The 27,745-nt window shown below is 43.5% G+C and overlaps 1 protein-coding gene across 2 annotated transcripts in view; it reads left to right on the top strand.

Annotated features, from left to right (window-relative positions):
- pcca (propionyl-CoA carboxylase subunit alpha) overlaps positions 1-27,745 on the top strand; it is a 374,693-nt gene that overhangs the window by 92,940 nt on the left and 254,008 nt on the right. For both annotated transcript variants that reach the window (XM_078221544.1, XM_078221545.1), the window contains exon 7: positions 23,225-23,356. In XM_078221544.1, coding sequence (XP_078077670.1) covers positions 23,225-23,356 — 132 coding nt within the window. The remainder of the gene's footprint in view (positions 1-23,224; positions 23,357-27,745) is intronic.

Genomic DNA, 27,745 nt, shown 5'->3' with positions numbered 1-27,745 from the left:
TTAGTGAGATTTTGCAAGCCCAGGCAAGTCGTGGGGGTTACAGATAATGTGACATGAACCCAAGATCCCGGTTGAGGCCGTCCTCATGAGTGCGGAACTTGGCTGTCAGTCTCTGCTCAGCGACTCTGCGTTGTCGTGTGTCGTGAAGGCCGCTTTAGAGAACGCTTACCCGAAGATCAGAGGCCGAATGCCCACGACCGCTGAAGTGTTCCCCAACAGGAAGAGAACACTCTTACCTGGTGATTGTCGAGCGGTGTTCATTCATCCGTTGTCGTAGCGTCTGCATGGTCTCCCCAATGTACTATGCCTCGGGACATCCTTTCCTGCAGCGTATCAGGTAGACAACGTTGGCCGAGTTGCAAGAGTATGTACCGTGTACCTGGTGGATGGTGTTCTCACGTGTGATTATGGCATCCGTGTTGATGATCCGGCACGTCTTGCACAGGTTGCCGTGGCAGGGTTGTGTGATTATGTTGCTGAGCAGAGACTGATAACCAAGTTCCGTACACATGAGGATGGCCTCAACCGGGATCTTGGGTTCTTGTCACATTATCTGTAACCCCCACGACTTGCGTGGGCTTGCAAAATCTCACTCACTGCCCTGTCTGCAGACAATACACATCTCTTTAACCTGTGCTTAACGCTCTCTCCACTCACATTGTCTGTACCTTTAAGACTTGATTACCTGTAAAGATTCGCATTCCGACCATTATTTTGTAAATTGAGTTGTGTCTTTATATGCCCTGTTTGTGAACAGAACTCCCACTTACCTGACGAAGGAGCCGCGCTCCAAAAGCTAGTGTCCAGCCCCCTCAGAATCTTATATGTTCCAATAAGGTCATACCTCATTCTTGTAAACTCCACTGACTGTAGGCCCAACCTGCTTTAGCTTTCCTCATAAGACAGCCCCTTCATCCCTGGAATCAACCAAGTGAATCTTCTCTGAATTGCTTCCAATGCAAATGCATAACTTCTTAAGTAAAGTGACCAAAACTGTACACAATACTCCATGTGTAGTCTCCCCAATGCCCTGTAAGGTTGTAGCAAGAACCTAAAATAATGGGAATCAAGGGTTCATTGTACACTTTTAAAAGCATATTTTTGGTAACTTTCATCACTCAGAAGTGCTACTGTTTTGTTTCTTTTTCAATCTGCTTAGAAGTACAGATCAATGCAGTTCACCCCCTAGTTCAAATTCCAGATGTTTTTAACACTAATCAGTTTGTCTCTTTCCTGTGCCTATGAATATTGCAGCTCACTTCAGTTTCTTGAGTTCTCTAGTCCTCAGTACATTCCACTGAGATTCTTTGTGTATCAGTGTTGGTCCAAAGCCAGCAGAAGATGCATGCTTCAATTTCTACCAACAATATGCTTCTTAAAACTTCTAATTAATAGGATGTGGGTGTCGCTGGCTAGGCCAGCATTTCTAACCCTCTCGAGAAGGTGGTGGTGAGCTGCCTTCTTGAACTTCTGCAGTCCATGTTGTGTAGATGCACCCGCAGTACTTTCATTGCTGTGGGTATGGAGTGGCCAGACCAGATAAGGACGGCAGATTTCCTTCCCTAAAAGACATTAGTGAACCAGATGGATTTTTGTGACAATCGGCAATGGTTTCATGGTCACTATTACTGAAACTAGTTTTTCATTCCATATTTTGTTTTATTAATTGAATTGAACCTCAGAGCTTTAGCCTGTGCCTCTGCATCACTAGTCCAATAAATTACCACTACGTTGTCCCTTTGTTTAAGAAGGGTAGCAAGAATAATCCAGGTAATTACAGGCTGGTGAGCCTTACATCAGTGGTAGGGAAATTATTGGAGAGGATTCTTCGAGACAGGATTTATTCCCATTTGGAAATAAGTGGACGTATTAGTGAGTGGCAACATGGTTTTGTGAAGGAGAGGTTGTGTCTCACGAACTTGATTGAGTTTTTCGAGGAACTGACGAAGATGATTGATGAGGGTAGTGTGGATGTTGTCTACATGGACTTCAGTAAGGCCTTTGACAAGGTCCGTCATAGCAGACTGGTGCAGAAGGTGAAGTCAGATAGGATCAGAGGTGAGCTGGCAAGGTGGATTCAAAACTGACTCAGTCAAAGAATGAAGAAAGAACACCGCTCGACAATCACCAGGCAAGAGTGTTCTCTTCCTGTTGGGGAACACTTCAGCGGTCATGGGCATTCGGCCTCTGATCTTCGGGTAAGCGTTCTCTAAGGCGGCCTTCACGACACACGACAACGCAGAGCTGCTGAGCAGAGACTGATAGCCAAGTTCCGCACACGTGAGGACGGCCTCAACCGGGATCTTGGGTTCATGTCACACTATCTGTAACCCCCACGACTTGCCTGGGCTTGCAAAATCTCACTAACTGTCCTGGCTGGAGACAATACACATCTCTTGTACCCTGTGCTTAACGCTCTCTCTACTCACATTGTCTGTACCTTTAAGACTTGATTACCTATAAAGACTTGCATTCCAACCATTATTTTGTAAATTGAGTTTGTGTCTTTATATGCCCTGTTTGTGAACAGAACACCCACTTACCTGATGAAGGAGCAGCTCTCCGAAAGCTAGTGGCTTGTGCTACCAAATAAACCTATTGGACTTTAACCTGGTCTTGTGAGACTTCTTACTCGGTCAAAGAAGACAGAGGGTAGCAGTGGAAGGGTACGTTTCTGAATGGAGGGCTGTGACAAGTGGTGTTCCTCAGGGATCAGTGCTGGGACCTTTGCTGTTTGTAATATATATATAAATGATTTGGAGGAAAATATAACTGGATTGATTAGTAAGTTTGCGGACGACACAAAATTTGGTGGATTTGCGGATAGCGATGAGGCTACAGCAGGATATAGATCAGTTAGAGACTTGGGCGGAGAGATAGCAGATGGAGTTTAATCTGGACAAATGTGAGGTAATGCATTTTGGAAGGTCTAATACAGATAGGAAATATACAGTAAATGGCAGAACCCTTAAGAATATTGATAGGCAAAGGGATCTGGGTGTACAGGTACACAGGTCACTGAAAGTGGCAATGCAGGTGGAGAAGGTAGTCAAGAAGGCCGGGATATTGAGTTTAAAAATTGGCAAGTCATGTTGCAGCTTTATAGAACCTTAGTTAGGCCGCACTTGGAATATAGTGTTCAATTCTGGTCGCCACACTCACAGAAGGATGTGGAGGCTTTGGAGAGGGTACAGAAAAGATTTACCAGGATGTTGCCTGGTATGGAGGGCATTAGCTGTGAGGAGAGGTTGGAGAAACTTGGTTTGTTCTCACTGGAGCGACGGAGGTTGAGGGGGCGACCTGATAGAAGTCTGCAAGATTATAAGAGGCATGGACAGAGTGGATAGTCAGAAGCTTTTTCCCAGGGTGGAAGCGTCAATTACTCGGGGGCACAGGTTTAAGGTGCGAGGGGCAAGGCTTAAAGGAGATGTACGAGGCAAGGTTTTTACACAGAGGGTGGTGGGTGCCTGAAACTCGTCATCGGGGGAGGTCGTGGAAGCAGATACGATAGTGACTTTTAAGGGGCGTCTTGACAAATACATGAATAGGATGGGAATAGAGGGATATGGTCCCCGGAAGGGTAGGGAGTTTTAGTTAAGTCGGGCAGCATGGTCGGTGCAGGCTTGGAGGGCCGAAGGGCCTGTTCCTGAGTTGTAACTTTCTTTGTTCTTTGTCACCAATCCACCCCCTCCCCTTCCTACCCCACGCTCAATGAAATTTGGCCTGATTTAAGTTTAGTATCTATGTTGAGGTGCTAAGACAATTTAGATTCACGGTACCATTTGCTCCCAACATGCAGAACATGGTTCTCTCAATTAAGAAAAATCATGGATAATACTGGGATGGTGCAAATTTAATTTCCATAGACCAGAATTCTTACTGTGCAGAAGGAAGTCATTCGGCCCATCAAGTCTGTACTGACTCTCCGACAGAGTCCGATAGGACTTACCCAAGTCCTATCCCCATACCCCACGTACTTACCCCATTAATCCCCCTAACCTACTACTGACATTTTCATGGGGGCCGGCGGGGTGGCACAGGGGTTAGGTTGATTGACCATGCTAAATTAACCCTAGTGTCAGGGGGATTAGCAGGGTAAATATGAGGGGTTACGGGAATAGGGCCTGGGTGGGATTGTGGTTGGTGCAGACTCGATGGGCCGAATGACCTTCCTCTGCCATATACGGATTCTATGACTACACTCTATGATCTTGGGACACTAAGGGGCAATTTAGCATGGCCAATCCAGCTGACCTGCATATCTTTGGACTGTGGGAGCAAACTGGAGCACCCAGTGGAAACCTACGCAGACACGGGGAGAATGTACAAACTCCACAGAGCCACCCAAGACTAGAATCCAACCCGGGTCCCTGGAACTGTGAGGCTGCAGTGCTAACCACTGTGCTACCATTTGTAATGTGGAGATGCCGGCGTTGGACTGGGGTAAACACAGTAAACTACCATTTGTAAACAATGCCTTATTATTTTTAAAAAAAGATTTCCAACACATTTTGATAGCCTACGGTTCAATATTAAACTTCAAACCAAGTTTAGATTTTTGATCCCATTCTATAACTATTGGAGCAAACTAAAGAATAGCAACACTGACATTATAAAAAAGACTTTTTGTATAAATGCTTCACTTGCATTCTTTCAAACAGTTTAGTAACTGTTTCCAGTTTTAGCGCTTGTGATATTAGAGCATTGAAAGGTGTCTGCAATGATAATCTATTAAAATTGGAAAACATGCAGAATGATACAGAACGCCAGTCAGCGTGCAACTTTCATCAGCTCTTTGTTGTGGCCATCACCAGGGTGTGGAGACATTAGAATGTGTCGGGTTAAATGGAAACATTTAAACCATCCAGTGAGTATTTTCCTCTGAGTGCACTCATTAAGCAGTGTTTTAAGCACAAGTCTGTGATTTACATTTCATTGCCTTTGTCCAAGAGTTGTTTCTAAGCTTGATGAATATACTTGTATTGGGAATAAACAGAGTAGAAGAATTGAAAGGCAAATACCCTGCCGGGCTTTTCAGAGTGATCTGCAGTTTCCAGTTGATCACTGATTAGCAATGCGTGGTGGAGCAGTTTGGAATGCAAAGTTAAGGAACACAAAAGTTACCACAGGTAGGCTATCTTATTAACCCCCACTTTTTTTGTTGCTACCTTTTTAAAATCCCGTCCTGGGCATTGTCCGGGAGTTCCGCTGGTTCCCTGTCAATGTGAAAAATGCAATGCATTAAATACAGCAAGACGGACAATACTGGGTTGCTTAGCCCTCTCCAACTGTTAAGCAAAGTCTCTTTGTTATGCAAGGAGTCCTCGAAGAAACAAAAGGCTTGGTGGGCTTTACAGCGCCACAGGGTCAGATTATTGTCATTGGGATCCCTGTGAATATTTGTTCTGGGATTCGTTTCTTCCCCTTTTGCCTGATTGATTCCAGCTTTTGCAGGGTTCAGTGGAAGGCAGACCGGACCGATAATAAAATTTGTAGCGAGAGGCAGCGTGTGGGCCATGGGATACTGTATTGTTGGTCAACACATGTATCAAGTATGGACATACTGCTTAGGAAATGAGTTATTGCAAAGATTTTACTGTCTGTATCTTGTCACTTTGAAATCTCCACGTACTTTTGTGGTCACTTAGATTTATTTATTATGTAATCAACGCAGAACCATAGAATCTCTACAGTACGGAAGGAAGCCATTTGGCCCAGGTCTGCACTGACTCTCCGAAAGAGCATCTCACCCAGGCCACCCCCCCTCCACCCTCACGTCCTATCACCGTAACCCTGCGCATTTCCCATGGCCAATCAACGAACCTGCACATCTTTGGACTGTGGGAGGAAATCGGAGCACCCGGAAGAAACCCATGCAGACACGGGGAGAATGTGCAAACTCCACGCAGACAGTCACCCAAGGCCAGAATTGAACCCGGTTTCCTAGCGCTGTGAGGCAGCAATGCTAACCACTGTGCCATCATGTTGCTGTGCATGATTATATAATCACTAACCATAGGAGGCCATTCAGCCCTTCTTGCGCTGCTCTTTGGCAGAGCTATCCAATTAGTCTCACTCCCCTGCTCTTTTTCTGTAGCCCTGTAATTTTTTTTAATTTCTCCTCTCAATTTATTGAATTTTCTTTTGAAGTTCCCGTTAATCACAACAATTTGCTGTGTAATGGACACGTTTCTTAATCTCCCCTCTGGTTATTGTGCCAACTGCATTAAATCCGGACACTGACTCTCCTGCCATTGGATACAGTATCTCCTGGTCAAAATGATTATGATTTTGGACCCTCAAACTCCTCTGCTCTAAATGGGAATATAATTATAATTAATGCCAAGCTGTTCATACAATTTATTCTAAAGAGAAGGGATAATTAACATACCCACTTGCTCATTGAAAAAAGGCTTTAAATATAAATTCATACAGCAACTTCAAAAACATTTTATGGGTCTTTTTGTTGTATTGAGCCTTCTTAAAACAAGTTTAATTGTCTTCCTCTCATCTCTGTTGAGAGGAGAGCTTTTAATCTACTCATTACATCATTTTTTAATGAAACCATGAGAAATGCAAGAGCACGAGGAGTTTCTCCCTGAGAAGTGTCCAGCCTTCATTTTGCACTTCCGTGCCGTTCCTGAGGACCAGATACCAAGACCAAAAGGGTTAAGTTATGAGGCAGGTTGCATAACTAGGTATGCATTCCCTCAAATATAGAGGATTAGGAAATGGCATTACTTGTATCCTCCACCTTATCCATTGTTTTAAGTTTATTTATTAGTGTCACAAGTAGGCTTACGTTAACACTGCAATGAAAATCCCCCAGTCGCCACACTCTGGTGCCTGTTCGGGTACACTGAAGGAGTATTTAGCACGGCCAATGCACCTAACCAGCACGTCTTTCACACTGTGGGAGGAAACCGGAGCACCCGGAGGAAACCCACGCAGACATGGGGAGAATGTGCAGACTCCACACAGACAGTGACCTAAGACTGGAATCGAACCTAGGTCCCTGACACCGTGAGACAGCAATGTAACCACTTTGCCACCGTGCCGTCCATTCTATCATATACTCTAATATTCAGGGTAAGTATGAGGCACATATGAATTATTAGGTAGTCGGACGCACCACGTTCACTGCGGACGACAGATGCAACCAAAATAGATCCCTTGGATTTCTCAACATCCCACCCAGTCACATTGTGAGCCAATCAATCTCACTGAAACTTTGTCTTTCTCACAAGGGTTTCCAATCTCCACACTCAACGATCTTGCCTTGGAATTCTCTCCAAGGGTCTCTCCAACTTTGACAGCTTCAACAATGGCCCACCTTTCAGAGTTAGCCTTCCGAGGAAGGTTCCTTTCCACTGGATCTCTGAGTACGCTCAAGCTTCACCTTCCAAGCATAATTTCAGATCTTTTTGATTATGCCAAGCAGAACACCACTGCTCCAAAGAGGTAGGTTGCCCCAACGGCCCACAGCATGGAGTCACCAACCTTTGGCTGCCTCCTCGGATTTTCAGGGCTCCTCTTGGGGCCACCATAGCTTAAAGTCTGCTTCCTGCAGCTCTTTCTTGAATTCTGCTTCTTTCTTTAACTTCACTTCAGGGGACCTATGTCTGATTCATGTCTTTATCCCTTACCTGGGACGTCTTTTTGGGACCTTTCATGGCCCCGCTCTCTGGTTTGGTGTGTTCTCTCCTGTCCTGTCCTCCCTGGAACGATGGCGCTCCGTCTCATGTCATCTGACCTGCCTCTTTCATAGAAATCATAGAAATCATAGAAACCCTACAGTGCAGAAGGAGGCCATTCGGCCCATCGAGTCTGCACCGACCACAATCCCACCCAGGCCCTATCCCCACATATTTACCCGCTAATCCCTCTAACCTACACATCTCAGGACTCTAAGGGGCAATTTTTAACCTGGCCAATCAACCTAACCCGCACATCTTTGGACTGTGGGAGGAAACCGGAGCACCCGGAGGAAACCCACGCAGACACGAGGAGAATGTGCAAACTCCACACAGGCAGTGACCCGAGCCGGGAATTGAACCCGGGACCCTGGAGCTGTGAAGCAGCAGTGCTAACCACTGTGCTACCGTGCCGCCCATTTTTCCTTGTCCCTTCTGCGCAGGCGCTCACAGCCTGTCCTCGGTCTAAAGAACACAAAGCAATCCTACTCTGCATTGGCAGCCACTTCCCGCCAGTGCATGTGCGGGAGATCCGAGATTCATCGGGAACCGGAATCCCGATACTAAAGAAGGTAAACATTTAAGTTTCAGCTGTACTTGAAGGGGAGGAAAGACATGAACGTGAAAACCTGAAGAGAAGTACGTCTTGGAGGCACAGAATCTGTGGGGAGGTTTTTGAATTTTGCGCCCCAACATTTCCCAGTGTTTTGAAATCTGCGATGGACATTGACTTTCCATTTTATCATCTGAAAATGACACAGTTGTTTCTGTTTCTCAAGCTTTCTGTTGCCATTTGGTAACAGATATATGTGTAATCTAATAGTATTTATTGGTGCTCTTTTGAGTCTAATTTTTTAACCATGGGATCATTATAGCTTGGGCTGTAGGAAACAAATTTAGAATTGTGCATGTTCCGAATGTAACCTTCTCTCCTTTGCTGCAAGGATGGAGCTATCTCACTGCACAGTGGGCACACGGTGGCACAGTGGTTAGCACTGCTGTCTCACAGCGCCAGGGTCCCAGGTTCAATTCCGGCCTCGGGTGACTGTGTGGAGTTTACACGTTCTCCCCGTTTCTGCATGGGTTTCCTCCAGGTGCTCCACTTTCCTCCCACTGTCCAAAAGATGTGCAGGTTAGGTTGATTGGCCGTGATAAATTGATCCTAGTGCCAGGGGGATTAGCAGGGTAAATGCGTGGGGTTGCGGGAATAGGGCCTAGGTGGGATTGTGGTCGGTACATACTCAATAGACCGAATGGTCTCCTTCTGTACGGTAGGGATTCTATGATTCTATTTGAATATTTTTCGGGCAAGTTAGGACTTAGGACTTGCTGGGAAAAAAATATTCTGGAAAGAATGAACTTACATTTATATAGCACCTTTCCTAGCCTCAGGATGTACCAATTAGTTACTTTTTGAAGTATAGTCAGTGTTGCAGTACCAGAGGTAATTTTCAAGCGTCAAAGAACCACAAACAGCAACATGGCAATGACCAGATCTGTTGAGGGATAAAGATTGACCAATGCTGGTTAGTGTTGAATAATGTGAAATTAATTGAAGGCAACTGTTGGAGAGATGCAAAACTGGCTGTTGTTTCACTATCACCCATTTACACAATTGTAAGTCAGTATTCCTCCCATTATGATTCATAGTTGACAGATTTTAAAATTATTTTTAAAAAGGAAACAAAAAGCACAAGTGGATTTTCATTAGGCCAACTGTCACTTCCCAAAAAACTACCACAATGCACTCTCCTATATGCAACCAGCTCTTCACTGCAGTTCACAGGGAACCTATATCCCTTTCCCCGTCCCACTGGCCAAATTTCTACCCTCCTACCTTAGTGCAGCGAAGGTTTACCAGGCTGATTCCGGGGATGGCGGGACTGATATTTGAGGAGAGATTGACGAGGTTAGAATTGTTTTCGCTGGAATTCAGACGAATAAGGGGGGAATCTTATAGAGACTTATAAAATTCTAACAGGACTAGACAGGGTAGATGCAGGAAAGATGTTCCTGATGGTGGGGGAGCCCAGAACCAGGGGTCACAGTCTGAGGATACAGGGTAGACCATTTAGGACGGAGGTGAGGAGACATTACTTCACCCAAAGAAAGGTGAGCCTGTGGAATTCATTATCACAGGAAGTAGTTGATGCCAAAACATTGAATGTATTCAAGAGGCAGCTGGATACAGCACTTGGGGCGAATGGGATCAAGAGTTATGGGGAGAAAGCCGGATTAGACTCTTGAGTTGGATGATCAGCCATGATGTTGATGAATGGAGGAGCAGGCTTGAAGGGCCAAATGGCCTGCTCCTGCTCCTATGTTTCTATTAAGAGGAGTTCCTCCTCCATCAACTCTCAGTCCAAGCTGACAAACTTCTCCCTGTTTCCCTTAACCATGTTAGATAATCAAAGGCTTTAATGATCTCAAAGGGGGAGAGAGAGGTAGCGAGAGAGAGGGGTTTAGGGAGGGAATTCTGGATCTTAGAGCCTAGGCAGCTGATGACAGAGTCAGCACTGGACAGACTGATGGAAAGTGGGAGGCCAAAATTGGAGATGCACAAAAATCTGGGATGGTGGTGGAAATGGAGGAGATTACAGAGACTGTGCCACCTCTGTGCCTATACACCACAACCCTTGGCTCCCTTGTCAATCAAAAATCTGTCTGACTCAGCCTTAATATTGTCACTGACCCAGTCTCCACTGATCTCTGTGGAAGAGAATTCCAAAGACCGACAAGACCATGGAGGGATTTGAAAACAAGGATGAAACTTAAAATCGAGACGTTGGTGGACTGGGAGCTAGTGCAGATCCGCAAGCACGGGGGTGAGAAGGCACCAGCAAGCCACCATTGCATGGGTTTGGAACCAGAGCTGGAGAAACAAAATGCTTCTCAGCAATGTATTAATTTAATACTGCTTCTCGTCCTGAAATTTAAAAAAAAAAGTCATAGTTTCTGGTATGAATTTGACACCTATTTAAGCTGCGTCTCGGAACTGAAGGAACACGTGATTTCGTTTCTCATCTGCCACTATAAACGTTAAGAATGCCAAAAGAGTAACTTAAGCTAAACACTTTTCTGATGGATTTCCACAAGGCAGAGCCTCCAGATGTGACTTATGACTTTATGTTCTTGAGACTATAAAATGTGGCAGTGTGAAACACACAGTCAGCACTGTCCAAAATAGCATGGCTGCTCGCAAGCCCAATTACCCAAAGCCTCCTCCACTCTCCATCCACTGTTGCTAAGCAGTTTTACAAACAATGTCTTACTGGCCCCATGACTCCCCTGGTGATCTCTTTAAATCTGTTGTGGACGGGGGTGTTACAAAAAAAACATACAGTATTCATATGCTGTTTGCGGACTTTCTTTTGGCTAATATTCCTGTCCCCCCCCCCCAAACCACCCTTCCTGACTGATATTCCTGTTCTCCTCCCCCCCCCCCCCCGCCTTACTCCTTTAGGACATTGAGTCCCACACTGGACAGGGTGGTGTAGTAGACTGTGGGCAGTTTCTCTGCCTGTCAGACTGATGACTAATTTCCTCAAAAATCTTTCATCTTGAATTTTATAGTTTCCAAGCCTTGTTGGGACCAGTAAGTTTCCATCTCGCTCTCTAATGAGTTCAGATCAAAGGAGAAAACCATAAGCATCACATAGTTTTAACACCTCGGCTCCAAAAAAAATGCAGTCATGCCAAGCATTATACACAAAATATTGCTAATTATAATGTATGTAATTGTATAGTCAAGAATAAAGGCAGTTGCACAATCATAATATGACGGGTAGGATCTGTTTTGGTAGGTTTTCAGGGTAAGTATTGGCAGCGTAATTTACATGGAGGGTTTTGATCAGAGTAAATAAGGGGAAATTGCTTCTAGTGACAGGAGGATCGGTCAGCAGAGGGACACAGATTTAGAATAATTGGCAAAAGACCCAGAGGGGAGATGAGAATTTTTTTTTTAAACACAGCAAGTTGCTATGATCTGGAATGTGCTGCCTGAAACGGCGGCAGAAACAGATTCAGTACTAACTTGCAAAAGGAAATTGGATGCAAAGAACAATACAGCACAGGAACAGGCCCTTCGGCCCTCCAAGCCCGCGCCGCTCCCTGGTCCAAACTAGACCATTCTTTTGTATCCCTCCATTCCCACTCCATTCATGTGGCTCTCTAGATAAGTCTTAAACGTTCCCAGTGTGTCCGCCTCCACCACCTTGCCCGGCAGCGCATTCCAGGCCCCCACCACCCTCTGTGTAAAATACGTCCTTCTGATATCCGTGTTAAACCTCCCCCCCCCTCACGTTGAAGCTATGACCCCTCGTGAACGTCACCACCGACCTGGGAAAAAGCTTCCCACTGTTCACCCTATCTATGCGTTTCATAATTTTATACACCTCTATTAGGTCACCCCTCATCCTCCGTCTTTCCAGCATACTTGAAAAGGAAAAATGGGAAGGGCTCTGAGGATAGAACAGGGGAGTGGGACGAACTGGATAAGAGCTGGCACTGGTATGATGGGCCGAATGACTTCCTGTTGTATGCCTTCCGCTCTTTGGTATAACTGCTGACTATTTTTTCATAGATCCTTCATCACGGTAAACTGCTCTGTTGGGGATTTCGAGCAAAGGCAGTTGGCTCACTTTTTGTGTGGATTTATTGAATTGTGAATTTCCACACATACCAACTGTTTGATTCATATCTACACACTCCCTGAACTGATTACTATCTGCATGTCTCTCAGTACCTCATTCAGTCTCTTCCCAGGTCCTGAAGTGTGTCAGATATGGTTATAAAATACTAATAGCAGAATTTGAAAGCAACATAGGCGGCATGGTAGCACAATGGTTAGTACTTTCTCCCCATGTCTGCTTGAGTTTCCTCCAGGTGCACCGGTTTCCTCCCACAGTTCAAAGATGTGTGCGCCAGGTTGATTGGCCATGCTAAATTGCCCCTTATTGTCAGGAAGACTCGCAGGGTAAATACATGGGGTTCTGGGGATAGGGCCCGGGTGGTGTTGTCGGGGCAGGCTTGATGGGCCGAATCGCCTCCTCCTACACTGTAGGGATTCTATGATAGACCTACTGCATGTTTGTGAGGTACTTTCCCGAAAGCAGGCAAATACAAGAAAACTTTTTTCTTAATATAACCAGCATGCAAAATAATCCATCCCCTAATGGCTAGCAAATAATTACTGTTCAAAACTGTAAACCTGGACGTTGCTGTGTGGTGTAAGAAAATGTTCACCACATGGTAGTTGATCCAAAAACCAGACTGTGGCAGAAAACTGTGCAGAGGATCATCCTACTTTTCCCAGCCGAAAGATATTTCGGCCAACATAAGACTCTTGCTGGCTGGGGGCAGGAATCTATCCCTTGATTTGGGATTGAAGCTGGAATCTTGTAGTCAAAATTGACATATCCATGATGGTACAAGTGTGAGTACTTAATGGTACATGTTGGTAACCATGATGGTACAAGTCCAAAGATGTGCAGGTTAGGTGGATTGGCACTTTGTGTCAGAGGGACTAGCTAGGGTAAGTGCATGAGGTTATAGGGCCTGGGTGTGATTGTGGTGCAGACTCAATGGGCTGAATGGCCTCCTTCTGCAATGTAGGATTCTATGAGGAAAGCTTGCAGCAAGTTGACGACATCTTTAAGTCAATTTTCTCACCACTATGTTCTCCCAATTGCTGGTGAAACTTCCTGTTCCTAACGATGGATGTTGTGATGGTGCCAGTTGAATTTATGTGAGAAACTATGCTTAATCTTTGGGGTAGTAACTCAAAGTTTATTTTGAATTTTACTTCTATTTACAGTTGTACCCACAGTTGTTTTTAAGAGGAGCTGGGGAGTTCTTCCCCGGTGTCCTGGCCTAATATTTATCATGTGGAGATGCCGGCGTTGGACTGGGGTAAATACAGTAAGAGTTTTAACAACACCAGGTTAAAGTCCAACAGGTTTATTTGGTAATATTTATCCCTCAGCCCACATCACTAAAACAAATTATCTGGTCAGTGTCGTATTGCAGTTTGTGATGTTTGCTGTGTGCAAATTAGCTGCTGTGTTTCCTACACCGCACCAGTGATAACACTTCAAAAGTATTCGACTGGCTGTAAAGCACTTTGGGATGTCCTGAGGTTCTAAAAGGTGTTATATAAACATAATTTTTTTTTAAAAAACGTAAAGAACGGTTATTTATTTAAAACCGAATATCATGGAGTAAGCTGTAGTGATTGAAAGAGAGTGAATTGAAGAGTTGGTGTACAAATTGAAACAGAAGATCTTGGGTAGTGTAACAAACCTGAATTAATTTGATTTTGATTTCTTGTGAGCTGCAATTCAAAGCTAACAGATGGAAATGCAGAGCTGCTGCCACAGAGAAGGAACCAGTTTCTGTATCCTTCAGACCCTTGGGACTGCGGCCAGCAAGCAAAGATATGACTTGTTACTTGTCTGTTTAAGACTTGTTTTGTTAGTGCAATTCCTAATATCTTGAAGGACTACTTAAAACTGCAGCGACGCAGTTCACTGCTTGTTCCAGTGTGGTGTGAAGTTGGCAAAAAGTTTTGGGTTGAGTCAGAGTTTCAGTATGTCTGTGTTTGGGTAATAAATGACATCTGCTTTTAATTAGCGGTTTATATCTATTCTAAATGAGTTGCATTTCAACAAGGCTGAGGATATTAAGACAAACAAGCTAAACAGAGACAGTTAATGAAGTGACGGTAACTGTTGTCCAGCACAGCTAGGCATATGGCAAGGTGTTAAAAGCTTGATTAATTATTTGGAGTCTACTGTCTGTGATGCCCTCTCTGTTGTTAGTCTTAAAGTGCATTTTCAGTCCGACTTCAGAATTACATGCAAAGACCTGTTGTAATTAAATGTTGACTGTTTAAGCTCTTGGTTGCATCCTTTCCTGTGGCCATTTATTTAATCCGAAACACAAGCCTTTTCTGTGTGATCTTGGTGGAGTCTGGAAAAGAGAATCTCTGCTTGTGTCTGATATGGAAATGCTCCTGTGATTTGCAAATAGAGCTAATTAGAACCATAGAATGGGCACAGTGCAGAAGGATGTTTTTAGGCCCTTTGTGCTGGCACTTTGAAAGAGCTCTTCAGCCAGGCCAATCCCCTGCTCTTTCCTCATTGCCGTGAAAATCTTTCCCTTTTGATTATTTATCCAATTCCCTTTTGAAAGTTACTATTGAATCCCAGCGCGTTCCAGATCACAACTCACTGCGCGTATTCTCCTAATCTCTCTCTCTGCGCATCGATATTAACGAAACATGTCTGTGATGCTGTGGTTGGTTTTGCAAGCTTGTAGTCAAAACACAATTTTAAAAAGTTTTCCTCAATTTATGGAACGTGTTAGTCTTCACATCTGTTTAATGTGTGTAAATCAGTTTCACCTTCGATTGACGATAAATCCATTGAAATCCAATAAATTAAAGACCATATTGGCTTCTGAGTGAAATATTAGTAATTGTCATGGTATTACAAATAAATAGGATATGTAATTGGACAGTGCAATGTGGCACATGCACATTTGAAAATTAACTTCCCTTGATTATTTTCCATTCAATATGTACTAGCTTGATGTTTTACATTTATGACATTTTTGAATAATGTTTGGTTCAAGGTGATGCATTTTTGTAATCTGCATGTACCTGCATCCTGCATAATTCATGGACTGCAACCATACTTGATATGTGTTAAAAAGTTTAACTGCCATAAGCCACCCTTTTCTGATCTCTATTCCATCAGGGAATGACTGCAGAATTCTGAGGTGCAGAGGGATCTAGGTGTTCTAGTGCATGAATCACAAAAAGTTGTACAGCAGTAATGGAATGCAATCCTTTATTATGAGAGAAATTGAATATAAAAGTAAGGACGTTATGCTTCAGTTATGAAGGGCATTGGTGGAACTGCATCTCGAAAACTTTGTGCAGTTTTCCTTATTTAAGGAAGGATGTGTTGGTGGTAGTTCAGAGGAGGCTTACTAAATTGATACCTGGAATGAGCAGGTTGCCTTATGAGGAAAGGTTGGTCAGACTGGACTTGTTTTTCTGGAGTTAGAAGAGTGAGGGGTGACTTGATTGAAGTCCCTTGAGATCCTGAGCGGTCTCAGTAAGATGGACTTGGAAAGGATGTTTCCTTTTGTGGGTCAGTCTTGAACTAGAGGACACAGCTCTAAAATTTGGGGCCGCCCTTATAGGACAGTCATGAGGAGCAATTTTTTCTCTTGAGTTGCGCAACTTTGGAATTCCCTGTCTCAGAAGGAGGCGGGATCATTGAATATTTTTAAGGCAGAGGTAAATAGATTCTTGTTAGGCAAGGGGATCAAAGGTTATCAGGGTAGCTGGGAATGTGGAACTCAAAATATGAACAGATCAACAATGATCTTATTGAATGGCAGAGCAGGTTTGAGGGGCTGAATGGCCTACTTCTCCTATTTCGTATGTTCCTCAAGTAGAACTTAGCTAATATACTTTAAAAGGCATTTAGTGCACTGTATTGAATTAAAATTGCTAACCTCAATGTGATGTGTTCATCAATAATTTATTAAAATTCCACAATTGTAAAAGAAGAACAGAATAAGCATATTTTATATTTGAAGTGTAATTGTATTTGGTACGCAGATGGCACTGAGGGGAAGGGGGCCAGAGGGACGATGTTTGTGCTGGCCCTTGCTTTGCTTTTCCCACCCACATAAAACCAATATCCAATACCGAACAGGAATATTATGCCAATACTTAAAAATAAACATTTCCTGGTGCCCTCTTGGCGAGAGTGCTCTAAGTTTGATCTGTTTTACAAATGTCAGAGTATGAACTATTTGTAGCTGAGTACAATAGCTGAATAAGAGATTATGTAAAAAAAATACAAAGAGTTTATGGAACAAAAGTAGGCCATTCAACCTGACATGTTTATGCTCCACATGAGCTTTCCCCATCTCTCTTCATCTAACCTCATCAGCAATACCTTCTATTCCTTTCTCATGTTTTTATCTAGATTCCGCTTGAATGTATCTATTTTATTCACCTCAACCACTCCCTGCAGTGGAGAGTTCCACATTCTCCCCAAAGAAGTTGATTAGATTTAATAGTGATGGTCTTACATTTATAGTCCCATGTTCTGGCCTCCCACAAGAAGTGGAAACATCTTCTCTATGTCTACCCTATCAAACATCTTCATTAATTAAAAAAGGCTTCTATTAGGTTGTTCCTTAGCCTTCTCTTTTCTGTTTAATCTTCCTTGATTACTTATAACCTTTCACTTTTGGTACCTCCTTGTAAATCTTTTATTTCACCTTCTTCAGAGTCTCAATATCCTTTTTGTAACATGGAGGCCAGAACTGAGGGAAAAAAAAGTAAGGAGTCAGGATGATGTATTGGTTGGAATAATAACCCTTTCATCTCTTGGACCTAGAATTTGAAGCCAACTCAGATTAACGACATGAAGGTCTGTCTCTCTTGTCGACTGTAACTGCATCTTTGTGAAATGTAAGTGGTCTATTGGCCATGGGTCCTGATCATAAAGAGGCACTCTCACTCAGAGATCAGAAGCGTGGCTGGTGTTAAAAGTGACGCTGTCACACTGGTGTATGATCACGAGCTCTTGTTGACGTATTTCAGAGCAAACTGAGAGAACACTCTGCTTTACGTCAGGCCCAGCTCCGCAATTGACGTTGCTGACCTTTTCGGTGGCAGAGGTGGTAACCGAACTCAACAGGGATCCTCCACCAACCAGGATGGGATGCCTGGGTGATGGTTTGCCAGGTGGCACTGAACCCAGTTGTGTTGGCAACCAAACGCAAATGAAATAAAATATGAAATGCACGAGCAATGGTTTCAACCAAAAGACTCCGCTGCAAATTTTTGCTTCCTTGAAAGAAAGAACCTTGCACTTACACAGCATTTTCATGACCTCAGGATGTCCCAAAGCACTTTACAGCCAATGAAGTACTTTTGAAGTGTGGTCACTGCAGGAAACATGGCAGCCAGTTCGCATACAACAAGCTCTCACAAATATCCTTGTGATAATGATCAGATAATGTGATTTTAGTGATGATGATTGAGGGATAAATATTCTCCAAGACATTGGGGTTGAACTCCTCTCTGTTGAGATAGCGGCTATGGAATCTTTTGCACTCCCTGAGAGGGCCTTTGTTTACCATCTCATCCAAAAGACAGCACCTCCAACAGCGTAGCATTCTCTCAGTATTGACTGTCCAACAGTGCGCCACTCCCTCAGTACTGCACTGGGAGTGTCAGCCTAGATTTTTGCGTTCAAGTCCCTGGAGTAGGTGTTGAACCCACAACCTTCTGACTCAAAAACTAGAGTGCTACCCGCTGAGCCAGAGCCAAAGTCATTACTACCTGGTGACCTTTTGCCCAATGCTGAGGCAGTTTCAATTACTAGGCACCAGGTGGTGGACCCATTCCAAAGATTGGATCATTGAGCCAGCTGCACCGGGGATGTTGCATCTTTCCGGAGCTGGTGATGGGATATCGTTTGTTCAAAGCAGAAAGTACGCTGCATGATTATGTACAAACCTGAGTCCTGATGCACAGGACATCCAAACACCCCACATATATACAACAATGTCAGCTGCTTCCAACAATAAAAAAGCCCATGAGCAAGCAGGAGAGACAACCTCACACAGATATAAATAGATGCAACATAACTCATTTTAGTTGAAGACAACCCTTGCAGCATTTTGAGAGCTAATAGTCTACTTACTAACTTGTGCTAATAACAATATGCCACTGGGGACAACCTTGTCATAAAAAGCTGACATTAAACACTTGAGTTGACCATTATGAGCCACAAGTGTGAATGGGTATTTGGAGGATTAGTAATTCTTGCCATTGCTTTTGAATATGCTTGCTGTTTTTATTTATCTTCTTGTAATCAGCACCTGCATCCATTTCCCTTGTCCAATTGTATTTAATGAGAAAGGGGTTTGGATTGAACATCTACATTCCTCTTCCTTTGTACTGTTGATGGTTTAGAATACTTGAATTGACGTCAACGTGAGCCATCTTAGTTGGCTGTTTGAAACGGCTATTCTGTTTGAGAAATGCTGGCAATAAAATTTGCAGCTGAAAAGACTCATTTCTGGTTTCTCATGTTTAGCAAGCAGATCCACAGCTTTGCTCCAAGCATGGCCCCAAGCTACCGCATCACCAATGGAGCAGAAACTAGATTTATTTTTGCATTTGCTGCCCAATTCGGAATCTTTCTCACCACCTTGAATTTCTCCTCCCCCTCGCCTTCCCACATCTCCCAGAAAAAGGCAGTGGATAGCAAGAACTCTAATTTCCCTGCCCCCTTCACTTATCTAGGAATGCTAATTGAAATTACCGCAATATTCTGATTGTCACATGATACAGTGGTAAGCGAATTATTGACAAAAATCAGCCCACCCGCCCCCGTGGAAAAAAAACTTTGGGGAGCCATTAGTTCAACATTTTCTGTTCAGGGAATAAGGAACAGGAGGAGGCCTTTTAGCCCCTTCAGCCTATACCACCATTCAGTGACTGATCTTGCCCTAACTCCGTATATCCTTATTTGTTCCCTATCCCTTAATACCTTTTAAGAAAAAAATATCAATCTCCAGTTTAAAATTGATCGAGCATGAATTTTCATTTGCAGATAAAGTTCCAAACTTCAGCATCCTTTCTGTGTAGAACTGTTTCCTAATGTCACCACTGAAAGGTCTGGCTCTTAGCTTTTAGTTTTTAGGCTTTGCACCCTTGTCCGATGCACCCCAACTAGCAGAAATCATTTCTTTCTATCTGCCCTATACCATAGATAGAATCATAGAATCCCTACAGTGCAGAAGGAGGCCATTTGGCCCATCGAGTCTGCACCAACCGCAATCCCACCCAGGCCCTATCCCCATAACCCCACATATTTACCCTGCTAATCCCCCTGACACTGGGGTCAATTTAGCATGGCCAATCAACCTAACCCACACATCTTTGGACTGCGGGAGGGAACCGGAGGAAATCTACGCAGACACAGGGAGAATGTGCAAACTCCACATCGACAGTGACCGAGGCCAGAATTGAACCTGGATCCCTGGCGCTGTAAAGCTGCAGTGTTAACCACTGCGCCACCGTGCCACCCACCTCAAGCTTTCCCAGGACCTAAGATTACTCGTATAACCTATTCCTAGATATTTATTCTGAAAGGAATCTATCGCACTGGTTTTGAATTAGGACAAGTTGCTAATGATGATTTTAAAGTAGAGACTACTTTTCCTACCTTAATTTAGCTCTACGTACAAACTGTGCACAAGCCTATCAACTGCAAACGTCTAGATGTGCCAGCAAGTGGAGATTGTGACATTAATGTAGTCTTGATAAAGGAAAGACTTGCATTAATATAGTGCATTTCATGATCGCTGGATGTCCCAAAATGCTCTAAGCTTGTGTAGCAATGTTTGGAGTGTAGTCACTGTTGCAATGTAGGAAATGTGGCAGCAAATTCCCACAAGCAGCAATGTTTTTCTTCATAATGTTGATAGAGGGACAAATATTGGCCAGGACACTGAGGAGAGCTCACCCTTCTCTTCTTCAAAATAGTGTCATGGGATCATTTGCACCCAGATGGGGCCCTAGTTTAACATCTCATCTGAAAAGCAATACCTCTGACAGTACTGCACTGGAAGCGTTGGCCTTGATTTTTGAGCTTACACCCTGGAATGAACCAAGAACCTTGTGATTCAGCAGTAAGCATGCAGGCACGGTGGCACAGTGGTTAGCACTGCTGCCTCACAGCGCCAGGGACCTGGGTTCGATTCCCGGCTTGGGTCACTGTCTGTCTGGAGTTTGCACATTCTCCCTGTGTCTGTGTGGGTTTCCTCCGGGTGCTCCGGTTTCCTCCCACAGTCCAAAGATGTGTGGGTTCGGTTGATTGGCCATGCTAAACTGTCCCTTAGTGTCCAAAGATGTGCAGGTTTGAGGGATTCGCAGGGTAAATGTGTGGGGTTGTAGGTATAGGGCCTGGGGTGGGATTGTGGCCGGTGCAGGCTCGATGGGCCAAATGGCCTCCTTCTGCACTGTAGGGATTCTATGATTCTATGAACTGAGCCTCAGCTGACACAACTGCCAGTGTGCTGCACTGATAAGTTTGAGTCTGTAACTTAGCCCTTGGGGGTAAGTGCTTATTCAATACTGGAAGAGTTGTTCTCGTTTGTATGTCTGGTTCATATGGAGGTCCCCCTGCCCTCCACTCCCACATCACCCAAGTCTTTTCTAACTTGTTACAGGTGCAAAATGTCCACTTTGTGCACATTTCAAAAACATGTTTCAGCTTGGGCAACTGGTTGTTGCGTTGTACACTGTAAAAGTTGACATTTATATATCCTCAGAGCATCCTCAAGAGTTTTGCAGCCAGTGAAGTACTATTTTTGAAGTGTGATCACTGTTGTTATGTCGGAACTGGAGTAGAGAATCTGTGCACAGCACGCTCCCGTAAAGAGCAATGTGACAATGACCAGATAATCTTTTTTGTTGCGGTTTCAGTTGAGGGATGGGTATTAGCCTAGGACACTGGCAAAACCTCCTTCTCTTCATAAAAAGAACAGATGCGATGCTAAATCAAGCGGCCATTGATGTAACATTGCATTTGGAAGATAACACCTCCGCCAGTGACTGTTGGTACTGGGAGTGGCAACCTAAATTTGTGTGCTCAGAATTTGGACAAGCCCAATCTGTTCAATCTTTTCAAAGGTGGAATGTTTCGGTTCAGGTATCACCTTTGTAAATTTTTTTTGCACTTTTTCCAATGCCGCAATATTCTTTTTTATGATGTAGAGCTTAAAATTTTGCCAAATCCCATTCATCTTTCGCCCATGTGACCGTCACTGGCCCCAGTCTAGTAATCCCTCGATTTTTAAAAATTCCCACCCTTTGTAGTAGCCGGCCTTTCTTAGAGGTTGTACACTGGGAAGCTCATATGACCCGATGCCTGAATAGGGAACGAGCACGAGGATCTTGAGGCAGAGCACAGCCAGCATAGACCCTAGAGCTGGAAGTGTTGACATTGTAAAAGTATTCTGTACATTTATCTGTGTGTATATAAACCAGTGCAGTTTGTTATACTATACTGGTGGTCGCCAATCCTTCCAATTACTACATACACCCTTGATTTCTGGCCTCTTGAACTCCAGTAAGAAGTTTAACACCAGGTTAAAGTCCAACAGGTTTATTTGGTAGCAAAAGCCACACAAGCTACCAAATTTGCAAATTTGCTACCAAATAAACCTGTTGGACTTTAACCTGGTGTTGTTAAACTTCTTACTGTGTTTACCCCAGTCCAACGCCGACATCTCCACCTCTTGAACTACCCCAGTTTTAATCCCTCCGTCATTGGCAGCCATGCCTTTATCTGCTTAGACTTTAAAATTGGATGTTCCCTCCGTAAACCTCGCAGATACTCTCCTGCACTCTCTTGCGTTAAGACTCCTTAAAACCCACATATTTAACTGAGCTTTTTCTCATCTATCATAAAATCTCTGTGTGGCTTGGTGTCAAACCTTGTCTGACAATGCTCCACTGAAGCACCTCAATGTTTTCACTAGAATCATAGAATCCTACAGTGCAGAAGGAGGCCATTCAGCCCATCAAGTCTGCACTGACCACAATCCCACCCAGGCCCTTATCCCCATAGCCCCATGCACTTACCCTAGTTAGTCTCCCTGACACTAAGAGGCAATTTTAGCATGGCCAATCCACCTAACCCGCATATCTTTGAGCTGTGGGAGCAAAGGTGCTACGTAAACGCAAGTTATTGGGATATTCTTAAAGGTGGTCTATCCAAGGTGCTCTTTAAGTTTGTGATAAATCAACAGTAATATAAAGCTATTTTCTGCAGATCTTGACTTTGTCTTTTCCTGCTGTATTCAGGAGTCTGCCACCACATTTTATATAGGGATTGACAGTGATTACTCAGAGATCACTGCAATTGCATCTCAGGTCAGCGAAAGCATTCTGTGTAAGTCTCATTCCTTTAACCGTTTCTGAAATGCACAGAGCTCTACCTCACGTTATGGATTTCATGCTGTTGTGATATTGCATGTATGATTCCTGTCATAGCCAAGTGATTTCTCTGATGATTTGGATGCATGCTCACATCAAAGCTGGTTTATCAAGGATTTGGTGACACCACCCAAGTCAGTACCATCGTTCACTGCGTCCCGACGACATTGGGCAGCATTACAAAATTCCGAGTGTTCTCATCTCGATAACAACTGGGCACTTCTCCCAAGAACTGAAAGAGAAACACTGAATACTGAAATATAAAAGTAAAAAATTACACAAAAAAAGCTTACAAGTATAAAGTTGCTCCATCAATTTGCTAAAAAAATAAAAACACTTGTGGGTTGAAGCACAGTGCATTTTAATAGTGACTATCTTCAGGATTTTTTCTCATCAATGGAATATTCTAAACGTAAGTGTTGTGAAGCTAGTGCTCATCCAGAATCTATTACTATTGTAAATCTAAAATGTTTAATGATCTCCACAGACCGCTGAAGGTGTCACCTTCATTGGACCCGAAACACATGCTATTCAGGCCATGGGAGACAAGATCGAAAGCAAACTAATAGCCAAGAAGGCACAAGTCAACACCATCCCAGGCTATGATGGAGTGGTCAAGGTGAGATACCTGGAGTTTTTCTGTCAGATTAATCGGCCATTCAAATAGACCCATGCGGTTCTGTGATCAGTTTGAAACGCGCTTTTTATTTATTGAATGCCGCAGAAGGAGACCATTCGACCCACCGTGCCTGTGCCAGCTATGGGGCGGCACGATGGCACCGTGGTTAGCATTGCTGCCTCACCGCTTCCCGGCTTGGATCACTGTCTGTGCGGAGTCTGCACGTTCTCCCCGTGTCAGTGTGTTCCCTGCGGGTGCTCCGGTTTCCTCCCACAGTCCAAAGGTGTGTGGGTTAGGCGGATTGGCCATGCTAAATTGCCCCTTGCTGTCAGGGGGACTAGCTAGGGGAAATGCATCGGGTTATAGGGATAGGGTCTGGGTGGGATTGAGGAGGTTGATGCAGACTCGATGGGCCGAATGGCTTCCTTCTGCACTGTAGGGATTGTATGGTTCTATGATTCTGCGAAAGAGCTGTTCAATTAATCCCACTTTTCCAGTAGCCTGTCAGATTCTTCAAGCACCTCACTGTTGAAATAACTGGAATCTGCATCCAGCACCTTTTGAGGCAGAGCGTTCCAGGAGATTGGAGCAGGTCGCCAAGCAAAAATATTTCTCCTCATCTCCTTTCTGGCTTTATCGCATTCATAACTTTGAATGCTTCTATTCAATCTCCTTTGAACCTCCTTTGCTGTAAGGTACAAAAACACAGCTTCTTTAATCTCCCCACACATGTACAAATTACTCAGTGGCAAATTGATGCAATAAGTATATAGTGGAAAATGTAACATTCAGAAATATATGCCAGCAATTTGTTCAATATTCTAAAGGTTGATTGTCTTGACCGAAATTTCACCACGTATTTGGTGTAAGTGCATGTATGTTGATATGTACAATTGCAATGAAGTCGGTACATACAGTTCCAGAAAAGAGTCACATTGGACTCAGAACGTTGAGTTTTTCTAGGATTTTCTGTTTTTATTCTGTATGTTGGCAATGTTCTGCTTGGAGCAGAGAAGGTTAAGGAGAGATTCAATAGAGATGCTGAAAATTGAGGGGTTTTGACAGAGAAAATAAGGAGAAACTATTTCCAGTGGTGGTGGGGGAGGGGTGGGGCGTCGATAACCAGAGGGACACAGATTTGTGGCAAAAGAAGCACGGGGAGATAACAATTTGTTTTGCTCAGTGAGTTGTTGTGATCTGGAAGGCGCTGCCTAAAAGGGCGGTGGAAACAGATTCAATAACAACTTTCAAATGAATATTGAACACGTACTTGATAAGGAAAATTTGCTGGGTTGTGGGGAAAGTCATGATGTGGAGATGCCGGCGTTGGACTGGGGTAAACACAGTAAGAGTTTTAACAACACCAGGCTAAAGTCCAACAGGTTTATTTGGTTGCAAATACCATTAGGTATTTGCTACCGAATAAACCTGTTGGACTTTAACCTGGTGTTGTTAAAACTCTTATTGTGGGGAAAGAACAGGGGGCTAGGATTAGCTGGACGGATCTTTCAAAGAGCTGGCACGAGGATGATGGGCTGAATTACCTCCTCCCACACCCTGATACTGCAGCAAAGTCCAACTCACTTGCAACAATGCTAAGATATGGTGCATCTTGTCCAAAGAGAAGTTTTGCCCTTTCCATATTTAATTCTAAAATTTACTCTCATGGAATCCCGATAGTGCAGAAGAGGCCATTTGGCCCCTTGGATTTGCACCAACTCTCTGACAGAGTATCTTACCCAGGCCCTCTTTCCATTCTATCCCTGTAACCCTGCACATTTACCATGGCTAATCCATGTAACCTATAAATCTTGGGTCACTATGGGGCAATTTAGCATGGCCAATCCATCGTACCTTTTTGATTTGATTTATTGTTATCACATTTGATTTATTGTTATCGTGCAACGAGTAGGAACTTGAGTGCCAAACACCACCCAACCCCATTTGTACCTGTTTTAAAGTCTTATGTGGCTATCAAATTGAAACTAGACTTAATTAAATTCATCATAAAGTAGTTTTAATTTTTTTAAAGAATATTTTCATTAATTCAATATCATTAAATGGAAAATATGATACAAAGGTACACTTATGTTGCATTAAATAAGATTTTGGTCTCACTACATGCTGTTTGCCAAATGTGTCACTGCTACTCAAAAGCAGCTCTTAGTGTTGGACCCCATATTTTTCTAGGAAGGAACATCTCTGAGTGTCTTCTCTGTTTAAGCTATGGCTCAGTAAAAGCGCTCTCGCCTCAGTCAAAAGATTGTGGGTTCAAGTATACAGTGAAAACTATTTTTTTTTGCGTGCTATACAGACAAAGCATATAGTACATGGGGAGGAAAGGAATGCAGAATGTAGTGTTACAGTCATAGCGAGGGTGTGGAGAAAGATCAACTTAATGTGAGGTAGGTCCATTCAAAAGTCTGATGGCAGCAGGGAAGAAGCTGTTTTTGAATCGGTTGGTACGTGATCTCAGACCTGCACATCTTTGGACTGTGGAAGGAAACCGGAGCACCCGGAGGAAATCCATGCAGACACAGGGAGGACGTGCAGACTCCACACAGACAGTGACCCAAGGCCGGAATGGAAGTTGGGTCCCTGGCGCTGTGAGGCAGCAGTGCTAACCATTGTGCCACCGTGGTGCTCATCTTGGAAGAATCTCTGAAAACCTAGGGCTGCGCGTCAAGTTTCCTGTTTCTTGAGATCAGATACAGCTGCAAAACATCTGAAACATTACTCAGTTGAAGCAGAATGCAAATGAAAAGGTGTAATTTGCAACTGCAAAGACAATTCAGAGTGTTTCTACTTATCTATAAATGGTGGAGTGCCATCAGCCTTTACTTCATGCGTTGGGTTCAAGAGGCTCTAATTGTCTGCATTTGACTGGTTTAACACTTCCTGACAGAGTGGCTATTAAGGCGAAGTATTCTCGCATAACTGTCATCGAGTTGAACAAAGGCACTTGAGACTCAATGTGTGGAAACCACTAACATGCCTAAATTACTCTTTTGATTCTTTTTTGCATGGGGTCTCTTCTGGCTAAAATAAATGAAGGTGTGCCCCGTCTGCGGAACCAAGGTGGCTGCAGGCTTTTTTTTTGGAAAGTTTATAAACTTTTAAAAACAAAACAATTATTCTTTTGGGGGTGGGGGGTGGAGATACTATTTAACACCCACAATTATTTGAAAAGAAAAAGACCTTAAGCAGATACTCCTTTCAGGTTTGCTTTGAACTTAACAAGCGCTGATTTGTGGAGCAGACAAGCTAATGAAAGGAAATTAAAATTTCTGCCAACTTTCCCACCCCCATTCTGACTTAACTTGTTACTTCAAATATGTATGTAAGTGCAATACATATTCTTATAAAGGAGTCCTAATGTTTCTCCCTACTCATAACTAGCTGCACACTTTTCCCTTGCTCCCCAGTTAATTTCATCAAGGACTCATTTTTAACATCAGTGGATATCTCGTTGTCCCAGAGTGTATTGTGTCCACAGCTTTAAAAACTATTGGGTTTCATTTAAACGTTCATAAGTCAACCCCTGTAGCTTTAATCACTGGTGGTTTCCAGACATCCCTTCCAACGTTTTTGCTGCTCAGCTGTTTTCCTCCCTCCTCCCCCTATAAAAAGCAAATCCCAGAAAATATAATTTCCTTCTGAAATATATAAAACCCAGTTAATTAGCGCTTAGAATCCTAGTGCTGTAAATGTCTTTTACTGGAGCCAACAGGGAAAAATTAAATTGGACCTCTTTCCCCATCTGATGTCCCTGTGTCAGAGAACGAGCAGAAAAAACAGTGAGATGGAATGTTTACACAAACTTTTAAGTGGATTTTTTGCTAGCATTTTCTGAACAATTTGTTGTGTATTTAGCCGATTTTTCTCATAGCTTTTCATGTTCCACCAGAATAGAGAAACAGAAGCAGGAAACATCTTGCTGTAAACTTGGGGGGTGGTGGGGGGAGGGGGGGGGGGAGGGAATGCCAGATTTGCTAAGTTGTGAGAGTGACTGTTAACGTCTCCAAGAATAATTTTTGTTTGCATCAATTTATACACGGAATAACTGAGAATCTTAGGAGCAGCACCATCACTCAAGATAGTCACAACTGTAGACAGTCCGCTCCCCCTACTGTCAGTTACAGGGAAAGCATAGCTGTTGTAGATGATGTTTAAAAAAACATACGCCAGTGGGCAGACGCTGCAAAGGCTGATTTACATTTCACAACTGACTGAAAACTATTAAAGCTTGTAATTTTTTTTGCAGCACTGACATTGCTAAAGTGCCTGCCAAAAGTGATCTGATTTTTTTTTTGCTGAGCTTGCTTTGTTCATTTGTCTTGAAGTTTTGAGAAAACGTATACTAAAGTGACATTTTGTGAGGGGGGGAAA

This window comes from Mustelus asterias, chromosome 10 (genome assembly GCF_964213995.1).
Source record: "Mustelus asterias chromosome 10, sMusAst1.hap1.1, whole genome shotgun sequence".
NCBI lineage: Eukaryota > Metazoa > Chordata > Chondrichthyes > Carcharhiniformes > Triakidae > Mustelus > Mustelus asterias.
This window is presented reverse-complemented; position numbering and strand designations above follow the sequence as displayed.